The 20,868-nt window shown below is 39.3% G+C and overlaps 1 protein-coding gene across 3 annotated transcripts in view; it reads left to right on the top strand.

Moving 5' to 3' along the window:
* PSD (ARM repeat superfamily protein) overlaps nt 1–19,734 on the top strand; it is an 83,006-nt gene extending 63,272 nt beyond the window's left edge. For 2 of the 3 annotated variants that reach the window (XM_089460078.1, XM_089460076.1), the window contains exons 10-16: nt 16,679–16,852; nt 16,982–17,047; nt 17,178–17,276; nt 18,298–18,444; nt 18,616–18,980; nt 19,096–19,150; nt 19,276–19,734. In XM_089460078.1, the coding sequence (XP_089316204.1) occupies nt 16,679–16,852; nt 16,982–17,047; nt 17,178–17,276; nt 18,298–18,444; nt 18,616–18,705 (576 nt within the window). In that variant the 3' untranslated portion in view covers nt 18,706–18,980; nt 19,096–19,150; nt 19,276–19,734. The remainder of the gene's footprint in view (nt 1–16,678; nt 16,853–16,981; nt 17,048–17,177; nt 17,277–18,297; nt 18,445–18,615; nt 18,981–19,095; nt 19,151–19,275) is intronic. The other variant, XM_089460077.1, reaches the window with a different exon arrangement.
* The last annotated feature ends 1,134 nt before the right edge of the window (nt 19,735–20,868 follow it).

Consider the following 20,868-nt stretch of genomic DNA (forward strand, 5'->3'; position numbering starts at 1 on the left):
ATTCACCATTCTCCTTATCCAATTCACAAGAATGGCACCATTGAGAGGCCACGTGGCTTCCATCCATTGGCCCACGTGGCTTCCATCCATTGGACCATGAAACCACAACCAACAACCAATAAAAACTCAACAAAATTCGACAATTGTGGTGAGGCCACTTGGCAACTGCCATTGGCCCTAAAATCATAGTCAAACTACCCAGTCACCCTGCCTTTTCAACATACAGACTACACAGTCAGTGTACGGATTGCACAGTCAGCATACTTGCATCCAACCTGTAAAAAATTAGCCTGTTTGGGAAAACGATTAGAACGCGATATCGGGAGCATACAATATCGATTTTGAGTGATTCAAATTGCGTTGGATTTAGATTGGCGAGCTTATCGATCTGGCATTGGTTTCAAGAATTTCTAGGCACTTTCATTTTTGAGCATAAAATTGATCACTTGGAACTTTTGGACTCCAAAAGTTTACTTCTGTAGTCAATATAAAGAGGTTGGAACTCAAAAACACCCAAAAACTCAATCCAAAATGAAAAATTTTCAATTGGTGCCCTTCAAGCCCCAATCAAGGCACTTCATTTATAATCTTTATGAAGACATGCTGTCTTGTTAATAATTGAGCCATCATTCTTATCGCTGTTGCGGGAATAAAATATTGATGAGTGGAATCTGAACATTCTCTCCACTCTTATCTTGGCATGGCTCCAAAAACACTTCATCTTGAAGTTTACACTGTTGAAAAGCCAAACTTGACTCCACCTTGGAAATCAGAAACAACATAAATTTGCTTTAACGTCTTCAAGCTGAATTGTACATGAAAAGTACACTGTTGCAAAATTTTCCATGATATGATTGGCCTTGCCTACAATACACAGTCGTCTTATACATTCTATATCAGTCAACACAACTCCAAATCTGCCCTCGCACTAGTGGTTTGACTCTCAAACCACAAATTTAGGGCTAAAGGATCTACCTTTTTTACAGTCAATACTTTGACTGATCCAGGTTACTCATAACACTGTTTCTCATTACATGTGTAGAAAATTTATGATTTGCACCATTAACCCAATTTACAAGTTTGCATGTGTTTGTTTAGGCCCAACCCACATGTTTTGACACGCTGATATAAATTTCAGAATGCATTTGTTGCAAAGATTAAAAGGGTACTACTATTGTTTCACTTTCCTATCAGCTGGTGATTAATACAAAATTTAGGCAAGCATTCACACATATGAGACTTATTTTTGGTCAAGATGACCCCGAAAAAAAAGTACATAAAATAAACACAATACTTATCTCCCTTTATTGTTGTAGCATTAAATTCAAATTTCTAGAAATTTGTGCCCACTGAACCTTTTAGATTTCTACAAAATTAAATGCCCAAAATTTCTACAATTTTTTTTTACAACTTAGTTCCTTGGAAAATGTCCTCAGAATCTTCCTCGATTTTTGTGTTGGAGGCTGCCTCGATTTCTACAGTGAAGGGTGTTTGTTTGCCTTGATTTTAGTGCTTGATAGTTGTTGAAATCCTCCTCAATTTTCGTGTTGATTGTGGCTATCTATCCTAAAATTTGTGCCTCGAATTTCAGGACTAAACTGAGCTGCTTTCTCCTTGAAAATCGTGCCCAAAAACTCCTCGAAAATCATGTTAGCTCCTCGAAATTCTAGCTATTGTTTCCTAAAATTTGTGTTGCCTCTTCTCTTAGAAAATCGTGCTGCTGGTATGATAGTCTCCTTGGAATTTGAGCCCTCCTTTCTTTGCTGCAATTTCTCCTCCTTGAAGTTTTCTTCTTTCCTCTCTCCGCCTCATGCTCTATCAAGTGTGAAGTGAAGAATGAAATCCCTTTTCTCTCTTTTGTCTCCTTGGAAAAAATTGCATCCCTAAACCTCGGATCCAATGGCTGAAATTTTATCTCCAAATCTCAAAATGTGGTTGAGATCATTTCTCCTAAATGACCCCCCTCATACATTGGCCCCATCATCTAAAAGTCTCCTAGTACCTTTTTCAAGTTGTGTACCTTTTCTAAATTTCACAGGGTAGGAATGCTGCATTGAGGCGGATTTTTCAGGATAGAGCATCCCTTGATGAGGTGGAGGATGCCTTTGTAGAGTTTTCCACTAGCACTGGTCGATTTGCAAGATATGATGTGATTAGAGATAGGGGTGCTAAGAAGCCCTATTCTTGGTGGGAAACTCATGGGGCAACAAGCCCTCCTCCACAACAATTAGCCATGAGGCTCCTTTCTCAGGTGACTTCATCCTCTTGTTGCGAGAGGAATTGGAGCACATATGTGAATTTGTATAGTGTCAAGAAGAGCAGGCTTGAGTAGTCCAGGGTAGAGACAATGGTGTATGTGCACACCAACCTTTGCCTTATTTACAGGTAGAGGGATCAGTGGTTGAATGGAAAGACAAAGATGTGGGATGTCTTTCCTGATGATATGGGTTTGGACAACAGTGTTGAGTTGGCATTGGCCAACATGGATCTTAATGAGCTAGTGTTAGAGCTTGTCACTTTTGATGATGGTGATACTGTAGAGGGGTCATCCTCTACACCAACAAATGCAAATATGACATTGGATTTAGAGGAGGATGCAGTGGTGACCATGATGATGAGTACAGTGATGCTAATTTTGATTATGAGGATTGATGACTCATGAGCTACCTACTGCCTTCAGGCTTGTAGTTGTTTTGTATTTGTTATTTCTATTTGCGATTGGCATTGCTACTGCCTATGTAACACTGTACACATTTTGATTTTGATGACTTAATGAGAAAACTACAGTCTTTCTCCTTTTGGATCATTGATGAACATTGAATATGTATTATGATTTATCATTTATGTCACAATTGTATTTGTATGCATAATGTTACTTTGTAAAACTTACATCTAGATGAAGATTTGTGTTTGAATCAATGAATTTGTATCATGAATGAGAATTTGTGTAAGAAATATCTAATTTTTAATATATATATATATATATATATATAGATATATTTTAATAAAGTAATATATAACGTGTTCTAACGTGCCCTGTTCTGAGGGGTCAACGTGTCTGTGTCCGACACTTGAATACCTGTGTCCTTCGTGTCCCGTGTCCCCGTGTCAGGTGACGTAGGAGACACTTATTTTTGGTCAAGTTGACCCCAAAAAAACCCCACAACCTCTTGGGGAAAACCGGTCTTCAATGGAGGATTTTAATGCTTGAGAAATTTAGAATAAGTACATAAAATATACACATTACTTATCTCCCTTTTCTGCTATAACATTAAATGCAAATTTTTTGAAATTTGTGTCCACTGAACTTTTTAGATTTCCACAAAATTACATGCATAGAATTTCCGCATTTTTTTCACAACTCCTCTCCTTGGAAAATGTGCCCAGAATCTTCCTCGATTTGGTGACTGTCTTCCTTGATTTTCATGCCTGACAGTTGCTGAAATCCTCCCGATTTTCGTGCTACTTGTGGCTGACTGTCTTGAAATTTGTACCTTGAATTTTAGGTTAAACTAAGTTTCTCCTCGAAATTTGTGCCCATAACCTCCTTGAAATTTGTGCCCAGCTCCTCGAATTTCGTGTTGGAGCTTATCGAAATTTGTGCTACCTATTTCTCCTAGAAAATCATGCTGCTGATATGACAGTCTCCTTGGAATTTGAGCCCTCCTTTCTCTGTTGCAATTTCTCCTCCTTGAAGTCTTCTCTTTTCCTCTCTTCTCCTCATGCTCTCTCAAGTGTGGATTGCTAGATTTGAAAAGATGTCTAAAGATCCTCTTAATACTTTTACCTAAACCTAGGATACAATGGCTGAGATTTAATCTCCAAATCTCAAGATGTATGGTTGAGATCATTTCTCTTAAACGACCCTCACTCATACATTAGCCCCATCATTTAAAAGTCTCGTAGTACCTTTTTCAAGTTGTGTACCTTTTCTATTTTTCTCATAAAGTGATTTTTCAGCTCACTTTAATATTAGAAAAGTACACTATGTACTTTGCACATAAAGTCACTTTATAAATTACAAGTGACTTTAATATTAGAAAAAGTACATGGTACAATACTTTTAAGTACATTTTCCACCCATGACATTAATATAACTCATAAATTTCATCGAGACAAAATCCATTAATGTGCTCACTAGGCTAAAAGGGATAAAATCCTAGTAACACCTGTCCATGGTATTATTTTCAACACTCCCTCTTACCGAGGAAGGTGTTGCTCACCACTCCCATCCTATCTCTGAAGAAAACATGCTTGCCTCTTGGCAAAGACTTAGTGAGAATGTTTGCTACCTGTTCATCAATGGATATATACTCAAGCTTCACTGCCCCTTGCTGGATCTACTGTTTGATGAAGTGGTATTTGACCTCTATATGCTTTGACTGGTCGTGAAATACTGGATTCTCAAAGAGTTTTAATACAACTCTTATTGTTACAGTAAATCATAGTTGGTCTCAACATTTGACCAAATAAACCATGAAGCATCTTGCGAAGCCATAATGCCTCACACCTTGCTTGACTAGCTGCCATATACCCTGCCTCTGCGCTGCTTAATGCCACTGATCTCTGTTTCCTATTGAACCATGACGCAACTTCCGAGCTTGATGAGAAACAACATCCATAGGTACTCTTCTGATCACTGACATTGCCAGCCAATCTGAGTCTGTACAACCATTCAATCTGACTCCATCACATGTGACATAGTCCAAAGCATAATCCACTGTGCCTTGTAAGTACCTCAACACATGTTTTGCAACCACCCAGTGTACTCTCCTGGGCTCCATCATAAACTGACTCAATGTGTTGGTTGCAAAACAAATATCTAGTCTAGTGTTGACTAGACACATCAATGACCCGATCAATTGTCGATACAAAATGGGGTCCACCAACTCAGAATCAACGTCATGCGACTTCTTCCAATTGGTGATCATAGGAGTAGCCATAGGTCTACAACCATCCATACAAAGTCTCCTCAAGATGTCTCCTGCATACCTACCTTGACCCACAAAGATGTGGCCATCCTCCTGCCAAACGTCCAACCCCATAAAGTAATGCATCAACTCAATATCAGTCATATCAAACTTGGAAGCGAGATCTCTCTTATAGTGTTGGATGAGTCTGTCCTACCCTGTAATGAACAAGTCATCTACATACAATACCAGAATGAGGGGATCATCACCTACCAAGATAAAGTATAGGTTCAGATCTGCATCACTCTTTTGGAAACCCATCTGCTAGAAGTAGGCATCTGTCCTCTTGTACCATGCCCTCGATGCCTGCTTTAGTCCATACAAGGCCTTCTTCAGCCTACACACATTAGACTCCCTCACATGCAACTCAAAACCCTCGGGCTGCTTAATGTAACCTCCTCCTATATACCACCATTGAGAAAGGCAGTCTTCACTTCCATCTGATGAATCCTCCATCCCATCTCAACTGCTATAGATATCACTGCTCTAATGGAAGTATAGTGAGTAACCGGTGCAAAGGTCTCCTCATAGTCAACTCCCTCTACTTGTGAGAACCCCTGTGCCACAAACCGAGCTTTGAACTTCTCCATGCTGCTGTCCGCAACATGTTTGATCATGTAGAGCCACCTGGAAGTCAACACTGGCTTCCCATCAGGATGTGGCACTACCACCGAGACGTCATTCTTCATGATAGAGGCATACTCCTCCACCATGGCATCCCTCCAGATCTGCTGTCTAGTGGCCTCCTCAAAACTAGCTAGCTCTGTCTCCACAACATCTACCACAAAGCTACCCAACCTCTTTGGCGGTCTACTCTCCCTCATTGACCACTTTGGTCTACCCACTGCCTCCTGAGCCTTTTTCAGGGTCTCCCAAAGCCATATTGTCTTCCTCTACCCTGTAATAGTCTCATGTGGTGGTATGGGAAAATCCTCAATTGATGCCCCTCCTCCTGGTGAGGAAGGCTCTAAAATAACCAAAGGAGATCCTGAACTCTGAGATACAATGCCTAATGAACCCGCACCAGGCGATCTTGTACTTTGTGAACCTGTCACCCCTAAAGAAGGCGAACCTCCTAATCTTGATGCACCACCTGATGCCCTTGAAACCTGTAGTGTGGCCCCCTGCTGAGGAGCCTGCTGCTCTACCTGATCAACCTCCCGAGACCTCCTCAAAGCCCTCTCCTCCTCAAATGTCACATCCCTCCTCAGGACAATCTTCCTCTGTGCAGGAAGATATATACGGTAGGCTCTGTTGGTCTCATTGTAACCCACTAGGATACCCCTCTCTACTGTGGGTTCCAACTTTGTCCTCTTCTCCTCAGACACGTGTGAATATGTAAGACACCCAAATATCCTGATGTGCCCAACTTCTGGCTTCTTGCCGGTATACACCTCCTCAGGAGTCTTGCTCCCCAAGACTCTATGTGGGCTCCTGTTCTGCAAATAAACAACAATGTTACACGCCTCGGCCCACAAGAAGAAAGGTAAACTCTGATCATGCAACATTGCTCTAGTTGCACCCACAATGGTCTTGTTCTTCCTCTTTGCCACCCCATTCTATTGAGTGTTGTAAGGCACAATGAGCTCCCTCTTGATGCCAACACTCCTACAAAAATTTCTCATCCCGCAGAAGTGTACTCACCCCCATTGTTTGATCTCAACATCCCGATTTGCCTCCTTGTCTGGTTCTCCATAAGAGCCTTAAACTCTTGGAATCTCCGAAAGACCTCATCCTTGGTCCTCAGGAAGCAAATCTAGGTCCTCTTGGAGTGGTCATTAATGAATGTCACTTAGTACTCATATCCACTCAATGAAACATGGGACATAGGGCCACATACGTCATAATGAATCAAATCAAGGATACCTGTAGCTCTACTCTCATTGCTTTGGAAAGGTGTCTTGGTGTACTTTCCCAAAGCACACCCCCTGCACACATCATGATGCTCTGTGCTGAAGTCAAGCAACCCTGTAACCATCTCCCTCAACATCCTGAAAGCTCCATGGTGCAAGTGGGCCATCCTCCTGTGCCACAACTCACATAACTCACTACTACTGGTTTGCGCTACCATAGCTCGAAGAGGCTGAAACATAAGTTTGTATAGTCTCCCACTGCGAGCTCCATTCACACAAGCAGACTCGATACTAGATGCCTTGGGATACATGAACACTTTTTCCTTTTGGAACAACACCTCATACCCCTTATCCATCAAGCTAGAGATTGATATCAAACTCTTCTTCAACCCTGGAACATAAAGAACATCTGTCACCTTCAGAGGAGGTGATGATTCTCTCTGAAATGAAACTTTCCCCATGATTACCACTTTGACTTTGGAGTTGTCGCCAAACACAACCTCCAAGTCAATATCATCCCTCCAAAAGGATCGTGAAGTGCTCTTTAACTTTGGTCATATGGCAGGATGCTCCACTGTCTAAGAACCATGCACGGGAAGATGTGACATGAGTGGCTAGACTCACCACCAAACCACACTCTGAATCAAACATAGCCGCAAATCATCCACATCTATTGAATTGGAAACCCCCTATTTCTTCTTACCCTTCTTGTTGGGACACTGTATAGTAGTGACCCATCTTCCCACTTTGCTCATATCCTTCTCCTTCTCCTTTTGCTTTCCCTTCTCCTACTTTGCTCCACTAAAGGACCCCTTCTTGATCTTCACCTCCCCCACCACTCTTGTTGCCCCCCTTTGCACTCCTCCTGATCTCCTCCATGATGAAATCATCCCACATCCTCCTCCAACCATGAAAGTGCTCTCTGGCCACCAAGCCGTGGATAAAGCCATCCCACTTCTCGGTGAACCCATCTAAGGAAATCCCAACCAACTGCTCCTTTGGAACAACCTCTCCAATGGTAGCTAACTCATACTTCACCTGTGAGACTCTGGTGAGGAATGAGGTGACACTATCGGCCTTGGTCATCTTGGTGTTGTGTAGTTTTTGTCTTAACACCATCTTCCTGTTTTCATTAGAAATTTGGTGCAAAGAGACCAAGGATCCCCACATCTGATATGCATATCTCATCCCTAAAACATGAGGGAATAAATGGTCCTTGATGGTATCTAGAAGGATCCTCTTTTCCTTCACATTCTTCTTGTTGAACTCCACCAACTGAACTGGATCAATGAGTGCTTGCACAACTGCTTCAACAACATCCCACACTTCCACCTCCTCCAGTAAAAGCATAATCCTCTCCTTCCATGGGCCAAAGTTTTCAGCCCCTGCTAATATGTCTTATACACTTAACCTAGTGGCCATAACCCCACAACTAACAAAATGGAGCAAATTTGGAAGCTAGAACCTTCCTCCCTTTGAACTGCTGAAGTCTTTGGGTTTCTAGCAAAGTTTCAAAGTTATTGGTTTACTGTTTGAAGACTTTAAATGCTTTCTGCCCTCTTTATTAGCTGAATGAAATTGAAGATTTGAGCCTCAACTTGGCTCTGAACTTGGCTCTGATACCATGTAGAAAATTTATGATCTGCACCCTTAACACAATTTACAAGTTTGCATGTGTTTGTTTAAGCCCAACCCACATGTTTTGACATGCTGATATAAATTTCAGAATGCATTTATTGCAAACATTAAAAGAATACTTCTACTATTTTTTCACTTTCTTGTCAGCTCGTAGTTAATACAAAATTTATGCAAGCATTCACACATATGAGACACTCTAAGAAATTGGATTCTCTCCCTTGGTCCCACGTGTCTCGAATTGGACGAATTAGACATGATTCAGTGGGACACGTGTCATCCAGATCGTGTCCCGATTCCAGGACATGTGTCACGGATTTTCGCCATCCGCGCGGCGATAAAAGTTTGATTTGGCCATTCTAACTTCACCAAAGTCATTGTGGGTTCGTTGTGGGTGTGTGAGAGCTAAGAGAAAAGGGTGTGGGAGCATTTTGGAGGCAATTCAAACAACATGTAAGTGCATTTTCTCCCTATTTTTTGCATTTTTATTGCAGTAGTTTGCATGTGCATTTGTTTTACAAATTTGTGCATTTTTTTCTTTATTTTTTACAACATTCCTAGCTCAATCAAGGGCAGCGGGGAAGGGGTAAAGGAAGGGGAAGAATGTCCCCATTAGAGATGCTCCTCCTCTTCCAATTTCATCAGGGTCTGCAAGTTTTCACCTTTATTTATTGAGATGTGCCGAGCTTTAAAGTAAGGGGCTCCATTAGGGTATGTGCCTCTTGGGTCAGAGAAGCTTAGAACGACGTTGTTGACGAAGGCAAAGAAAGAGGTGGACAAAATGCTTGAGCCTATTAAATCAACATGGCCAACATCTGGGGTTAGCATTGTTTCTGATGGATGGATAGATCCAACAAGACAACCACTCATCAACTTCATGGTGTCTTCCTTGAGTGGTCCAATTTTCTTGAAATTAGTGGATGCACTTGGACAATACAAGCATGCACAATATATGGGTGATTTGTTTATTAAAGTTATTGAAGATGTAGGTATTGATTCTTGTGTGCAAATTATTACAGATAATGCATCTGTTTGCAAGGCTACTGCATGATTGTGGAAGCTAAATATCCACGAGTATTTTGGACACCTTGCATTGTCCATTCTTTGAATTTAGCACTTAAATTTATTGCTTTTGATGTGATTTGGATTGGAAGCATTATTGAGGATGCATGACATATCCACAACTTTGTACAAAATCATACAAATGCCCTCACTATCTATAAGGAGTAAACCAATCTATCATTGTTGAAGATTGTGGATACATGGTTTGCCTCTTCATTCATCATGATGAAGAGGTTGAGGGAGGTCAAGACCGCTCTTGGAGCCATGGTTATTTCAAAGTTTTGGTCCTTTTGGAGAGAAACAGATCGAGTAGCCTAAAAAAGAGTGAAGGACATATTGTTAGATGATGCTTGGTGGGAGAGGGTAGATGTACTTATTCAAATCATGAACCTTATCATTTCTTTGGTTCGATTTGTAGATACAGACCAACCCATCTTAGGAGAGGTTTATGAGGGATGGGATTCCATGATTGAGTCTGTGATGAACATTATTTTACAGAGTGAGTGCCCCGAGTATGAGACATCATCAAAAAGCCTTTTTCACCACCATACAAGATATTCTTGTCAGTAGATAGGACAATAATTGCACACCTTTACATTGTTTGGCCCACTCATTGAACCCACCATATTACAGCCATGAGTGGCTGCATGGTGGACCTTCCCGCAGATTCCCTCACATGGATGGGTAAATTTCACAGCGGAGGAAAGCTGCATTGAGGCGTATTTTTCAGGATAGAGTATCCCTTGATGAGGTGGAGGATGCCTTTGCAGAGTTTTCCACTGACACTGGTCGATTTGCAGGATATGATGTGATTAGAGACAGGGGGCTAAGAAGCCCTATTCTTGGTGGGTAACTCATGGGGCAACAAGCCCTTCTCTATTGCAGTTAGCCTTGAGGCTCCTTTCTCAGGTGACTTCATCCTCTTGTTGAGAGAGAAATTGGAGCACATATGGGAATTTGTATAGTGTCAAGAAGAGCAGGCTTGAGCAGTCTAGGGCAGAGACAATGGTGTATGTGCACACCAACCTTCGTCTTATTTACAGGTAGAGGGATGAGTGGTTGAAGGGAAAGACAAAGATGTGGGATGTCTTTCCTGATGATATGGGTTTGGACAACAGTGTTGAGTTGGCATTGGCCAACATGGATCTTAATGAGCTAGTGTTAGAGCCTGTCACTTTTGATGATGGTGATACTATAGAGGGGTCATCCTCCACACCAGTAGATGCAAATATGACATTGGATACAGAGGAGGATGCAGCAGAGGAGAGCAGTGGTGACCATGATGATGAGTACAGTGATGCTGATTTTGATTATGAGGATTGATGACTCATGAGCTACCTACTTCCTTCAGGCTTGTAGTTGTTTTGTATTTGCTATTTCTATTTGCCATTGGAATTGCTACCTATGTAACACTATACACATTTTGATTTTGATGACTTAATGAGAAAACTACAATATCTTGTCTTTCTCCTTTTGGATCATTGATGAACATTGAATATGTATTATGATTTATCATTTATGTCACAATTGTATTTGTATGCATAATGTTACTTTGTAAAACTTACATCTAGATGAAGATTTGTGTTCGAATCAATGAATTTCTATCATGAATGAGAATTTGTGTAAGAAATATCTATTTTTTAATATATATATATATATATATATATATATATATATATATATATAGATATTTCGTGTCCTGTTCCGGGGGGTCAACGTGTCCGTGTCCAACACTTGAACCCCCGTGTCCTTCGTGTCCTCAATGTACCTTTGTCAGGGGACTTAGGAGACACTTATTTTTGGTCAAGCTGACCCCAAAAAAAAACCCCACAACCTCTTGGGGAAAACTGGTCTTCAATGGGGGATTTGGTTGCTTGAGAACTTTAGAATAAGTACATAAAATAAACACAATACTTATCTCCCTTTTCTTCTGTTGCTTTAAATTACATTCCTAGAATTACATTCATTGAAGACCCACTGAACTCTTCAGATTTGCACAAAATTACATTCCTAGAATTTCTGCAATTTTTGTTCACAGCTCAGCTCCTTGGAAAATGTGCCCAGAATATTCCTCGATTTCTGTGCTGGAGGCTGCCTCGATTTCTGCGCTGAAGGGTGACTTCCTCGATTTTCATGCCTAACAGCTGCTGAAATCCTCCTCGATTTTCGCGCTGACTGTGGCTGACTGTCCTGTAATTTGTGCCTCGCATTTCAGGCCTAAACTGAGCTGCTTTCTCCTCGAAAATTGTGCCCAGAACCTCCTGAAATTTGTGCCCAGCTCCTCGAATTTCATGCTGCTGTTTCTCAAAACTCGTGCTGCTGATATGTCAGTCTCCTTGGAATTCGAGCCCTTCTTTCTATGTTGCAATTTCTCCTCGAAGTTTTCTCTTGTCCTCATCCTCTCTCAAGTGTGAAGTGAAGACCGAGATCTGTTTTCCCTCTTTTGTCTCCTTGGAAAATATTGAATTTCTAAACCTAGGATCCAATGGCTGAGATTTAATATCTAAATTTCAAGATGTGTGGTTGAGATCATTTCTCCCAAACGACCCTCCTCATACATTAGCCCCATCATTTAAAAGTCTCATAGTACCTTTTTCAAGTTGTGTACCTTTTCTATTTTTCTCATAAAGTTATTTTCCAATTCACTTTAATATTAGATAAAGTTATTTTCCAATTCACTTTAATATTAGAAAAATACACTATGTACTTTACACATAAAGTCACTTTATAAAGTACAAGTGACTTTAATATTAGGAAAAAATACATGGTACAATACTTCTAAGTACTTTTTCCACCCATGACATTAATATAACTCATAAATGTCATCTAGACAAAATCCATTAATATGCTCACTAGGCTAAAAGGGATAAAATCCTAGTAACACCTCTCCTTGGTATTATTTTCAACAATATGAACAGATTTACAATCTTCTTCATCAGTGAGCCTTTTTATCTTCACTGTACAAGCCCATCTTGGCTGCCTATCTGCTCATTCTTTGAAGATTTCTCTCTCCTCAAAACTGTAGGTCGACTTCTCTTCATCCTTGAGCGATAACTGTACTGTGTATAGGGCATACTGTTAAGGTCTACATACCATGGAAGAAACCCTTGGCAAGGGTACAAACCTCTGCTGTTCGTATCTTGAACAGACTTCATTTTTCTCTGCCCTTCATGATAGTCCACAGCATACTTGCTTCTGCTCCAGAATGTGGCCATCTCTTCGATATACTATCCATACAAACCCTCACGTTCTCTATTTCCAGATTGGTGATCTTGTTTGCAGAGATAGTACATTATCCAAGAAGCTCAGCCTTTCCTCTTTACGCAGATCCAGATCTCAGACTTTAGGGACTGTACTTGCTAGGAAACTTCCCTAAATAGGGCTCTATATTTCTGTCCTTATTACTTCAGAACAGAACCAATGAACCAGGTCGTTTTACATTAGTTTCTCCTTGAAAGCATAGGTCTTCAAAGTTCAAACTGCTTCAGGTTTGAGCACTCTTCCTACAGAGGTTCTTGGCCCAGTCTAGGGTAGCCACAAACTAACAATGATCTTCTCCTTGGACCCTGATCTCATGAACATTTTTCTTCTGGAGGATGTGGTCTTGCACTAGCATTCTGCTAGGCCTCTTTACCCTCCAAAACAGGTGTTGCGGCCTTCCTACAATGCCCTGAAATCCTTTGCCTTATAGCAGAAACTCTGCTCCTTAACATGTGCCCAGTGTTGCCTTCTAACTCGACCATCTGCCTTTCTTGTCCTGCAATGAATCAACGTCATGTTTCTTCTGTTCATACCTGAGGAAAGTGGTTTTCCTTTGCTCAGCTTTCATTTGAGAAATATGCATCTGTGAATATCTTCTTCTTGTAGCCCTACTAGGCCTACTTGGCCTCCATAAGGGCTATATTTCAATGAGTTTCTTTGATCAAGATGATCCCTTTCTCAAGGATGTTTTAAGAACAAACCCTCCATGAGTATGACTAGATTACAAAACCCAGCTTACTCATTGAGAACTTGGTCCTTCTAGACAAAAGTCTTCTGAAAAGGTTGCATTAGAATGGAGGTAATGCAACTTGTTATAGAGTTAATGTCACTGTAGATGTGTTGATGCTCCATGTATGCGATCGTTGTAATAAGCCACTGTAACGTGTCACAACAAATGTACTGTAGAGATCGAGCCACTGGAATATAATATATATCTTCAAGGGATGAGAGCCACATATGAGAGATATAGATCATAGAATGCCTGGTCACAGAGTCATATGAACTTCAAGTGATGTTATTGTCACAGGTTATACGAGTCATGTTAATCAAGTAATCACTGTCTCACTGTTTCATGATAAATCATAGTATACAAGCGACAGGAAACTCGGTTTGCAAGCCACAGATGACAACCACAGGAGTGTAACTACAAGGAATGTGAACTTCAGATCATAAATGCAGCCTTAACAAAAGAAGCATGAGTCCACAGAGATGCTATTTGAACCGCTTGTAATATGTAGCGAGCCATTGTAAACCATCCACAAAGATAAGCAAACCAATATGAAAACCATCACATAGTATGAGTCATGCTGTTTGATCATTAGTGAGCTGAAAGCAGGGTCTTCTTCATGTTTAAACTGTTGTATCTACAGGAGATCAGTCTGCAGATAATCATCACAGGTCATAAAGTATATGCAGGAGCAAGTCATTTTAAAGCGATGACTCTGTCTCGTTAAGATCATGGTCTATATATCAAGGTTTCTTTTCACATACAGTGATTTATGTGAGTTGCAACAGTCACTGTTCATCACAGGAAAGACAAGCGAGCCACTGAACTAGAACCAACAGAATGTGATCTCCAAAACTTCCTATTCTAACCTTAGCTCTGTTACCATGTTGGAAAATCAAGGTATTTGTGGTAATATGTTGATTCTTCTTTACTTGATAATTACTTGTGATATTTGTTAACTCTTTATTATTTAATTTTACTTCTTCATCAAGCAATTACCAAAACATAAAGATCACAAAGACATAAAGAACACAAGATATAGGCTCCATGCCAGGGCAAAACCCTACAATTGGGGAAAACCTGAACAATCCTCTTCTTATAGAAGCAGATCAAATGAGATATCAAGACCCAAGACAAATACCTCCACAAGTACTCGAAGTCATCCCTTCCTCTTTCATGATTCATCTTCAATAAGATAGCTAATCTGTCACAAGATGTCTTGTCCCACAGTGATCCTTCGTCCTTCCTGTAGCTTGTATTTTACAGACTTAGCAGTCTTTCTCTAACTCGTAAAAAGGTCCTTCATCAGCTTGCATGTCACCTAAAAAACCAGACTTAATAGCTTGCACATTTGATCTGAAATTCGCATCTTCTTCAGGTTATAAGTCACAGAGAAATTCACATTCCTTTGCCACAGGGACTCACTTTATGCCACTGAAACTCACACTTTTATGCCACAGAAACTCACATTTTTTATGCTACAGAAACTCAACAAACTTCTTGCTTTTTTGGAAGAGGATTAACTGCAATTTATAGTTGCTCATCACTGTGAAGGGACATGTCTGTTCAGCAGGCCGACCTAACCATCTGGAGGGTCGACTTGGCCTTGTGGAGGACTATTTGACTCTAAAATTTTTTCTTTCTTTTTATCTACAAAGAGTCCAAATGGACTTTTACTCAATTTCAAATCTTTGACTCAACAAATGCTAGAAGCATGAAGAACATGCTTGACCTAGACTCGAGCATGAAACCCATGCTTAAATAAAATTCTTTTTCTTCTTTTACATGAAATACAAATTAATACAAGTACAAAGATAATTATGAAGACCAAACCTATTTACTTTTCCAACAGAAGGATTTATCAATGTTAAAGCTTGAACTATGTGGGGCTTGCTTTCCAATAATTGCCATCAGTGGTAGCTACAATAGGATTTTTATTCCCTTGTTGGAATAGTGTTTTAGAAACTGGCTTAACGGGAACCAGAACTGTCTGGTTCAGCTGGCCAGACATCTGAAGGCACCAAACTGGGCCTTAAACTGCCTCAGGGACTAGTTCTGTACTGAACTGGCTGGTTTGATCAGTTCCATACATAATGTGTCTGGGACATGAACTGACCTGTTTGACTGATTCAATACTGGTGTCAATCATCTTCCTGAATCATTGCAACAATTTTTGGATCGATGTTTTGAAATTTGGACCATACAAGCATGGTCTAGACTCTGGATAAGATGATATGAAGGAAATCATAATTGATGAAATGTATTAATATAAAATAATATGATACTGATTCCATACTGAACCACTCTGAGACAGGTTGCTTATAGGTATAAATTCTGTTTTTTTGACTTTTAGCTCATTTTGAAAAGAAAAAGCAGAGGATTCAGATTAAAAGAGAAATTCAATATCTTCCATCAAGTTGAGGGGAAATTGGTCATTGCCATTGCCATTAGTGTATTTTTGTGGAGTGAGGATTGATTTGCTAATGTGGGGAGTCGGTGGAAATTGCAAAATGGCTCCCCTCCCCACCTGACCCCTTCAGCAGCCCCCAGATTTTGAGAGCCCCTGAAGTATCATCTTGAATCATTGGAGGATAAAGTCATAATTTGTTTTGGTCAGAGTCATAGACTCAGATAATGAAGAGTCAACAAGATGATTAAAAAATGTTGTTAATTAACTTGAAAATCTTCTACATGAGTTACGGAGTCCAATTTGGGCATGATTCTGTAATGGTATGGAATCTTTGGATTTACATTGATGTACATGATTTTTTTTTTTCATTAGAATTTTCATATTTTATGTATATTTTAGTAAATTGTTTAATAAATGATAGACTCTTCCAATTCTAATCTGAGTCTGTTGAGAGCCTTGGCCAGTTCCGAGTCCAATTCCGACTTTTAAAACATTTGGTTGGAGTATGGCATGCTATAACATTTTACTGTGTTTCATTTAGAACATACGTATGTGCTGAGATGAGATAGACATATTAGCGATACAGTATTTGTTGCTTGTTATTTCATATTTTCTTTTCCCTAATATGTTCTGTTAAGGTTGACATTATGTATAGATTAGCATGTATTTTTGCATTCTTTCTGCATAGGTACGTTGTGCTCTGTTTTTGAAGTTTAGTTTCTTTGGGAAATCTGGTTGAGATATAATTGTGTATGTTCAGGAAATACGAGAGTTGCAAGAGCTGCAGAAGACTTTCTTTAATTTTTTGCATGCGGCAACATCATATGAATTATCTGCAATCTTCCTTGCCCCAAAAAACTCTGGATATTTGAAAGAAATAATCCAGTTGCTTATAAGTGCTGCTTGCATTCACAAGGACATTCTTGTTAGGAAGGTATGCATGGTCATTGAAGGAAAATCCAATGTCCATAATTTATTTACTTTTACATTTTTATATCTGACTTGTGCATTATTAGGCTTATATTTTGACTCAGATCTTTCTATAAGACATTCTTTTTTGCAGTCCTGTGTACAGGTATTCATTAAGCTTATTAAAAATTGGTGCACCATGCCTAATGAAGATGAGAAGGTAGGCTAATTTCCTCTAGGTGTGGATGTAGAAATTTTTAGTAGCATGTGTGCATGCACAAGTGTGAATGGTTTAGATTAATTCCCACTTTTCCTTAGTGTGCGTGATACTCTTAATTTTATGTCGACAGGTACCTGGTTTTCGAAGCTTTATCATTGAAAATTTTGCAGCAAATTGTTGCTTCTATAGTGTTCTTGACAACACATTTGAACTTCGGGATGCACACACTGTAAGTTTCTTTTCCTGGCCAGTGGCTATAAATTTATGCCGCCCATTAATCACAAATCATCCAAGTTTTTTGACTTTACTGTTGGTACAATTCATTTGCAAATGGTCTCTATGGTATTGTGAATCTTAGATTGCTTGTTAACAATTATAAATTCAGAATGGTATTTAAGTACCCACTGGGTAGAGTGACATGGTGCTGTTGAGTGATTAAAATACTGAAAGTTCATTATCTACTGTTTTTCCTCGTGTGGATCAACAGATGCTAAACAGAGAATTCATGCTCGGCATTCTTATGTATCAGTGTCTTTTATTCTAATATGCATGTGAAAGGCAGGGCATCTGTGCATTCTCAGCAATGTTTTACACAATTCAGAACTTTGATAACCAATGACATAAATTTCTGGTTTTCAATCATTCATTCTGTTGCAGAAAGTTGGTTTTGAAGATAGGGGTGTCTAATTGATTTAATCTCTGAACTTATGGCCTTGGAAAAACTTTTGATCATTTCCAATGTTTCATGAGACAGATTTGCCTTTGTCTTGAAACGTCCATTCTCTGCTTTAAGGATAGCAACAAGTGAAAAAAATCCAAAATATGATGAAATTCAAAATTCTCTCGTTGAGTCTTTATCACCAAGGAAAAGTTACAAGTTCAGTTCTGATTTAAAGGGCATTCTGAGTGAATCCAATACTGGGTTGTGTAGTTACGATATAGGAGTTCTCTATATATTTGCAATCTTCATTGATGACTAGTTCTTTTATTGTTAAAGATATTGTGTGAAATTTTGTAGATGGATTTGCTTTAGTTTTGCATGGATGTCTGTGTCAATAAACTGGGAAAATATGCCTTTCTTTTCTCATGAAGATGTTTTTCTTTTCATTAATGGCCAGACCATTCTTCTCTTAAAACACTATTCATGTCCTAAGCCACTAAGTGCATCATACCTTTACCTTCAGACAATGTGACATTTCTTTCTTAGGCCAAAATACATTTACTGATTGTTTCTCAATGCAATTTGGCAGTATGCTCTATTTGGTGAAATTGTTGTTGCTCAAAAGGTCATCTATGAAAAATGTGGGGATGATTTCCTTTTACATCTTGCAAGGAACATATTTCCAGCAATTCAGTGCCCGAAGGATCTTGCTGAGAAGTATTGCTTGGAGCTGAAGGTAAGAACAAATTTACCTGGGTGCTACCCAAAACCCAATATCAGTATGGTACTATTTTCTGATTGTTATCATTGACACAAACAAGTTTTCTGTTGTGACAAAGGCTGTTGTAATTTCTTCAAGTTTGTTCTTTCTTGAGATGTTGATTTTAGCCATAAACTGTCTGTGCAGCTTTGTGATGTTAAAGATCTCAAATCTATTTACAAGTCTCTTGTTGAAAGGCTAAGAATGCAGCAGAATGGAAGCATGGCCTTCAGATAGCAGTGGCGTTGCAAGTATGGCTACTGTTGAATACTTACAAGTGATCAGCTAATCCAATTTTTGACACCAGAGGGCTTGGGCTTTTATTCCCCTTTGCTATGAATATTTGTTTTTCTGATCAATATATGCCTGGAGGTTCTGATTGCTTAATCAAACTGCTCAAATAGTTTGAGTCAATCACAACATTCATCTTCTACCTGTAAAGAGAGCTGAAGAGACTAACAGAAATTGAAACTCTCTGGTTTCTGTTCTGAGAGATAGATGACCAACAGTAGGTGTGTAAACCAGGTTGTCTTTTCCACTGATTCCTTATACAGATATGCCTTTGGCGTGAATATGAAAGTCAAATCTTTGTTAAGGTGAAGTTTACTGTGCAAAGTGTCTTTGCAGGTAGTACACTTGCATCATGATCATTGGATAGCAGTTACTGGGGATTGAGCTGAAGGTAGCCCACCTCTAATTTTAGTAGTCTGTATGGCTTGTGAGTAGGGATTTGACTTGACAGATTAATTTTAGCATCTCTATATTGTTTTTGCTTCTGTTTGCTCATACCTTTAGGCCTTTCTGCAGGTGTAGTTATCAGGGATATCTATGGTCTGCCGTGAGTTTTGGTGTTTCTTCCTGTTCCGTTTCAATCAGATTCATGAGGCAAAGATCATTCTCATGAACAATCATATTGTGGAAGTAACTTATAGCAGCATTTCAAAGGACCTCTAATGCCTAATGAATTCAAGAGGGTTTGAATGGGAATCTTAGGTTGAGTTTATGGGAATCACACAGTAACAGCTGCTTCAAGCCAGTTTTGACTGAATATAGTTTTTATTAGATTGGTTAATAAGTTTAGAAGGATGTGGGTGAGAAGGGAGTCCGGCAATTTTCCATCATTAGGCCGCAAGAAATGATAGCGCTTTAGACTATTTGTAGCACAAGAGCCGATATAGACAGTTGGATGGATGTAATAAATATAGATATGGTGATATATTTTAAATTTATTATCTAGATCATGGCTAATTTATTGGTTATTTCTTATATGCATGCATGTGGATGTTGTCAGATAAACACAACTGTTGCTGCCTAGAGCAGCTGCAGTTATGGAAATTTTCTGAGGATAATCTGTGTCTTCAATTGAGGCTGAAAGTAGTAGGCAATTGATATTCATGTTCATCTTGAAAACAGGATGAAATATAAAGCTTGTAAAAAACACAGGTATGTAATTGAGCATTATATCAACCACATTCTGCACCATGCAATGGTGTTAGTAATTTGTAAAGATATCTTTAAAATTTTGCTAGAATCATGGACTTGTTTTTCGATTCTAGTACATGCGTCTAAGATAATTCATAGGCTAAGAGGTTTAGAATTCGAAATAGTAAATGCACGTTGTAAGCCTCCTTTGATTTTGCAAGTTAAAAGGTAGTTGTATTTCACCCAACCATATGGCATAGATAGAAAGTCTGAAATTATCATGGCGGTTGTGGATGAACTAAGGCAACTCATTTTATGCCAGTACATTAGCAATAAAAAATTATTCTACAATTTCTATGAAACGTATTGTGAAAATTTGATGGATTTCCCAAAGGATTATTTCAGAAAGAGATGCAAAGTTACAGGATGGCAGGCATTGCATGCTGCCACATTAGAATAACTTGTACTCCTGGACATAGAAGAGACGCTATATTTAGAATTTCCTAGTATAACTTTTACTCGGGGCTTGGTGTTAATCTATACTAGCCCCATTGATATGGAGAATTATGGCCAATATCCTTTTGCTATTGATGGCCTTTTCCAGTTTCCTTTCCATCCAGAGCACTCGTTCTACCACATCCCGCCTTGAACATGGACATGTCAACATGGACATGTTAGGGTGACGGAGATAAAACTTTACCCTACTGGCCCTTGAAGTTTAAAACCGTTGAAAGTCATGTGATGTGATGAAATCTATTGGCCAGACTCCACACCGTCATTTAAATAAACATCTAAGAACTACGAGCTTGCTAAAGTCTCTACCTTAAAATTGTTGATTGTTATAGAAATGTATATAAATTTGATGCAACATGTACAAGATATCGTGCTTTTGACGGTGAGGTTTTAGCCAATTCTAGAAGTAAACGTTTAGGTATGAAATGGATGCCGTTGTTGTAAGTATTTGAAACATCTTCTTGG

The sequence above is a fragment of the Pinus tabuliformis genome, chromosome 7 (genome assembly GCF_031772625.1).
Source record: "Pinus tabuliformis cultivar Carrire ecotype Pingquan chromosome 7, CPIR1, whole genome shotgun sequence".
Taxonomy (NCBI): domain Eukaryota; kingdom Viridiplantae; phylum Streptophyta; class Pinopsida; order Pinales; family Pinaceae; genus Pinus; species Pinus tabuliformis.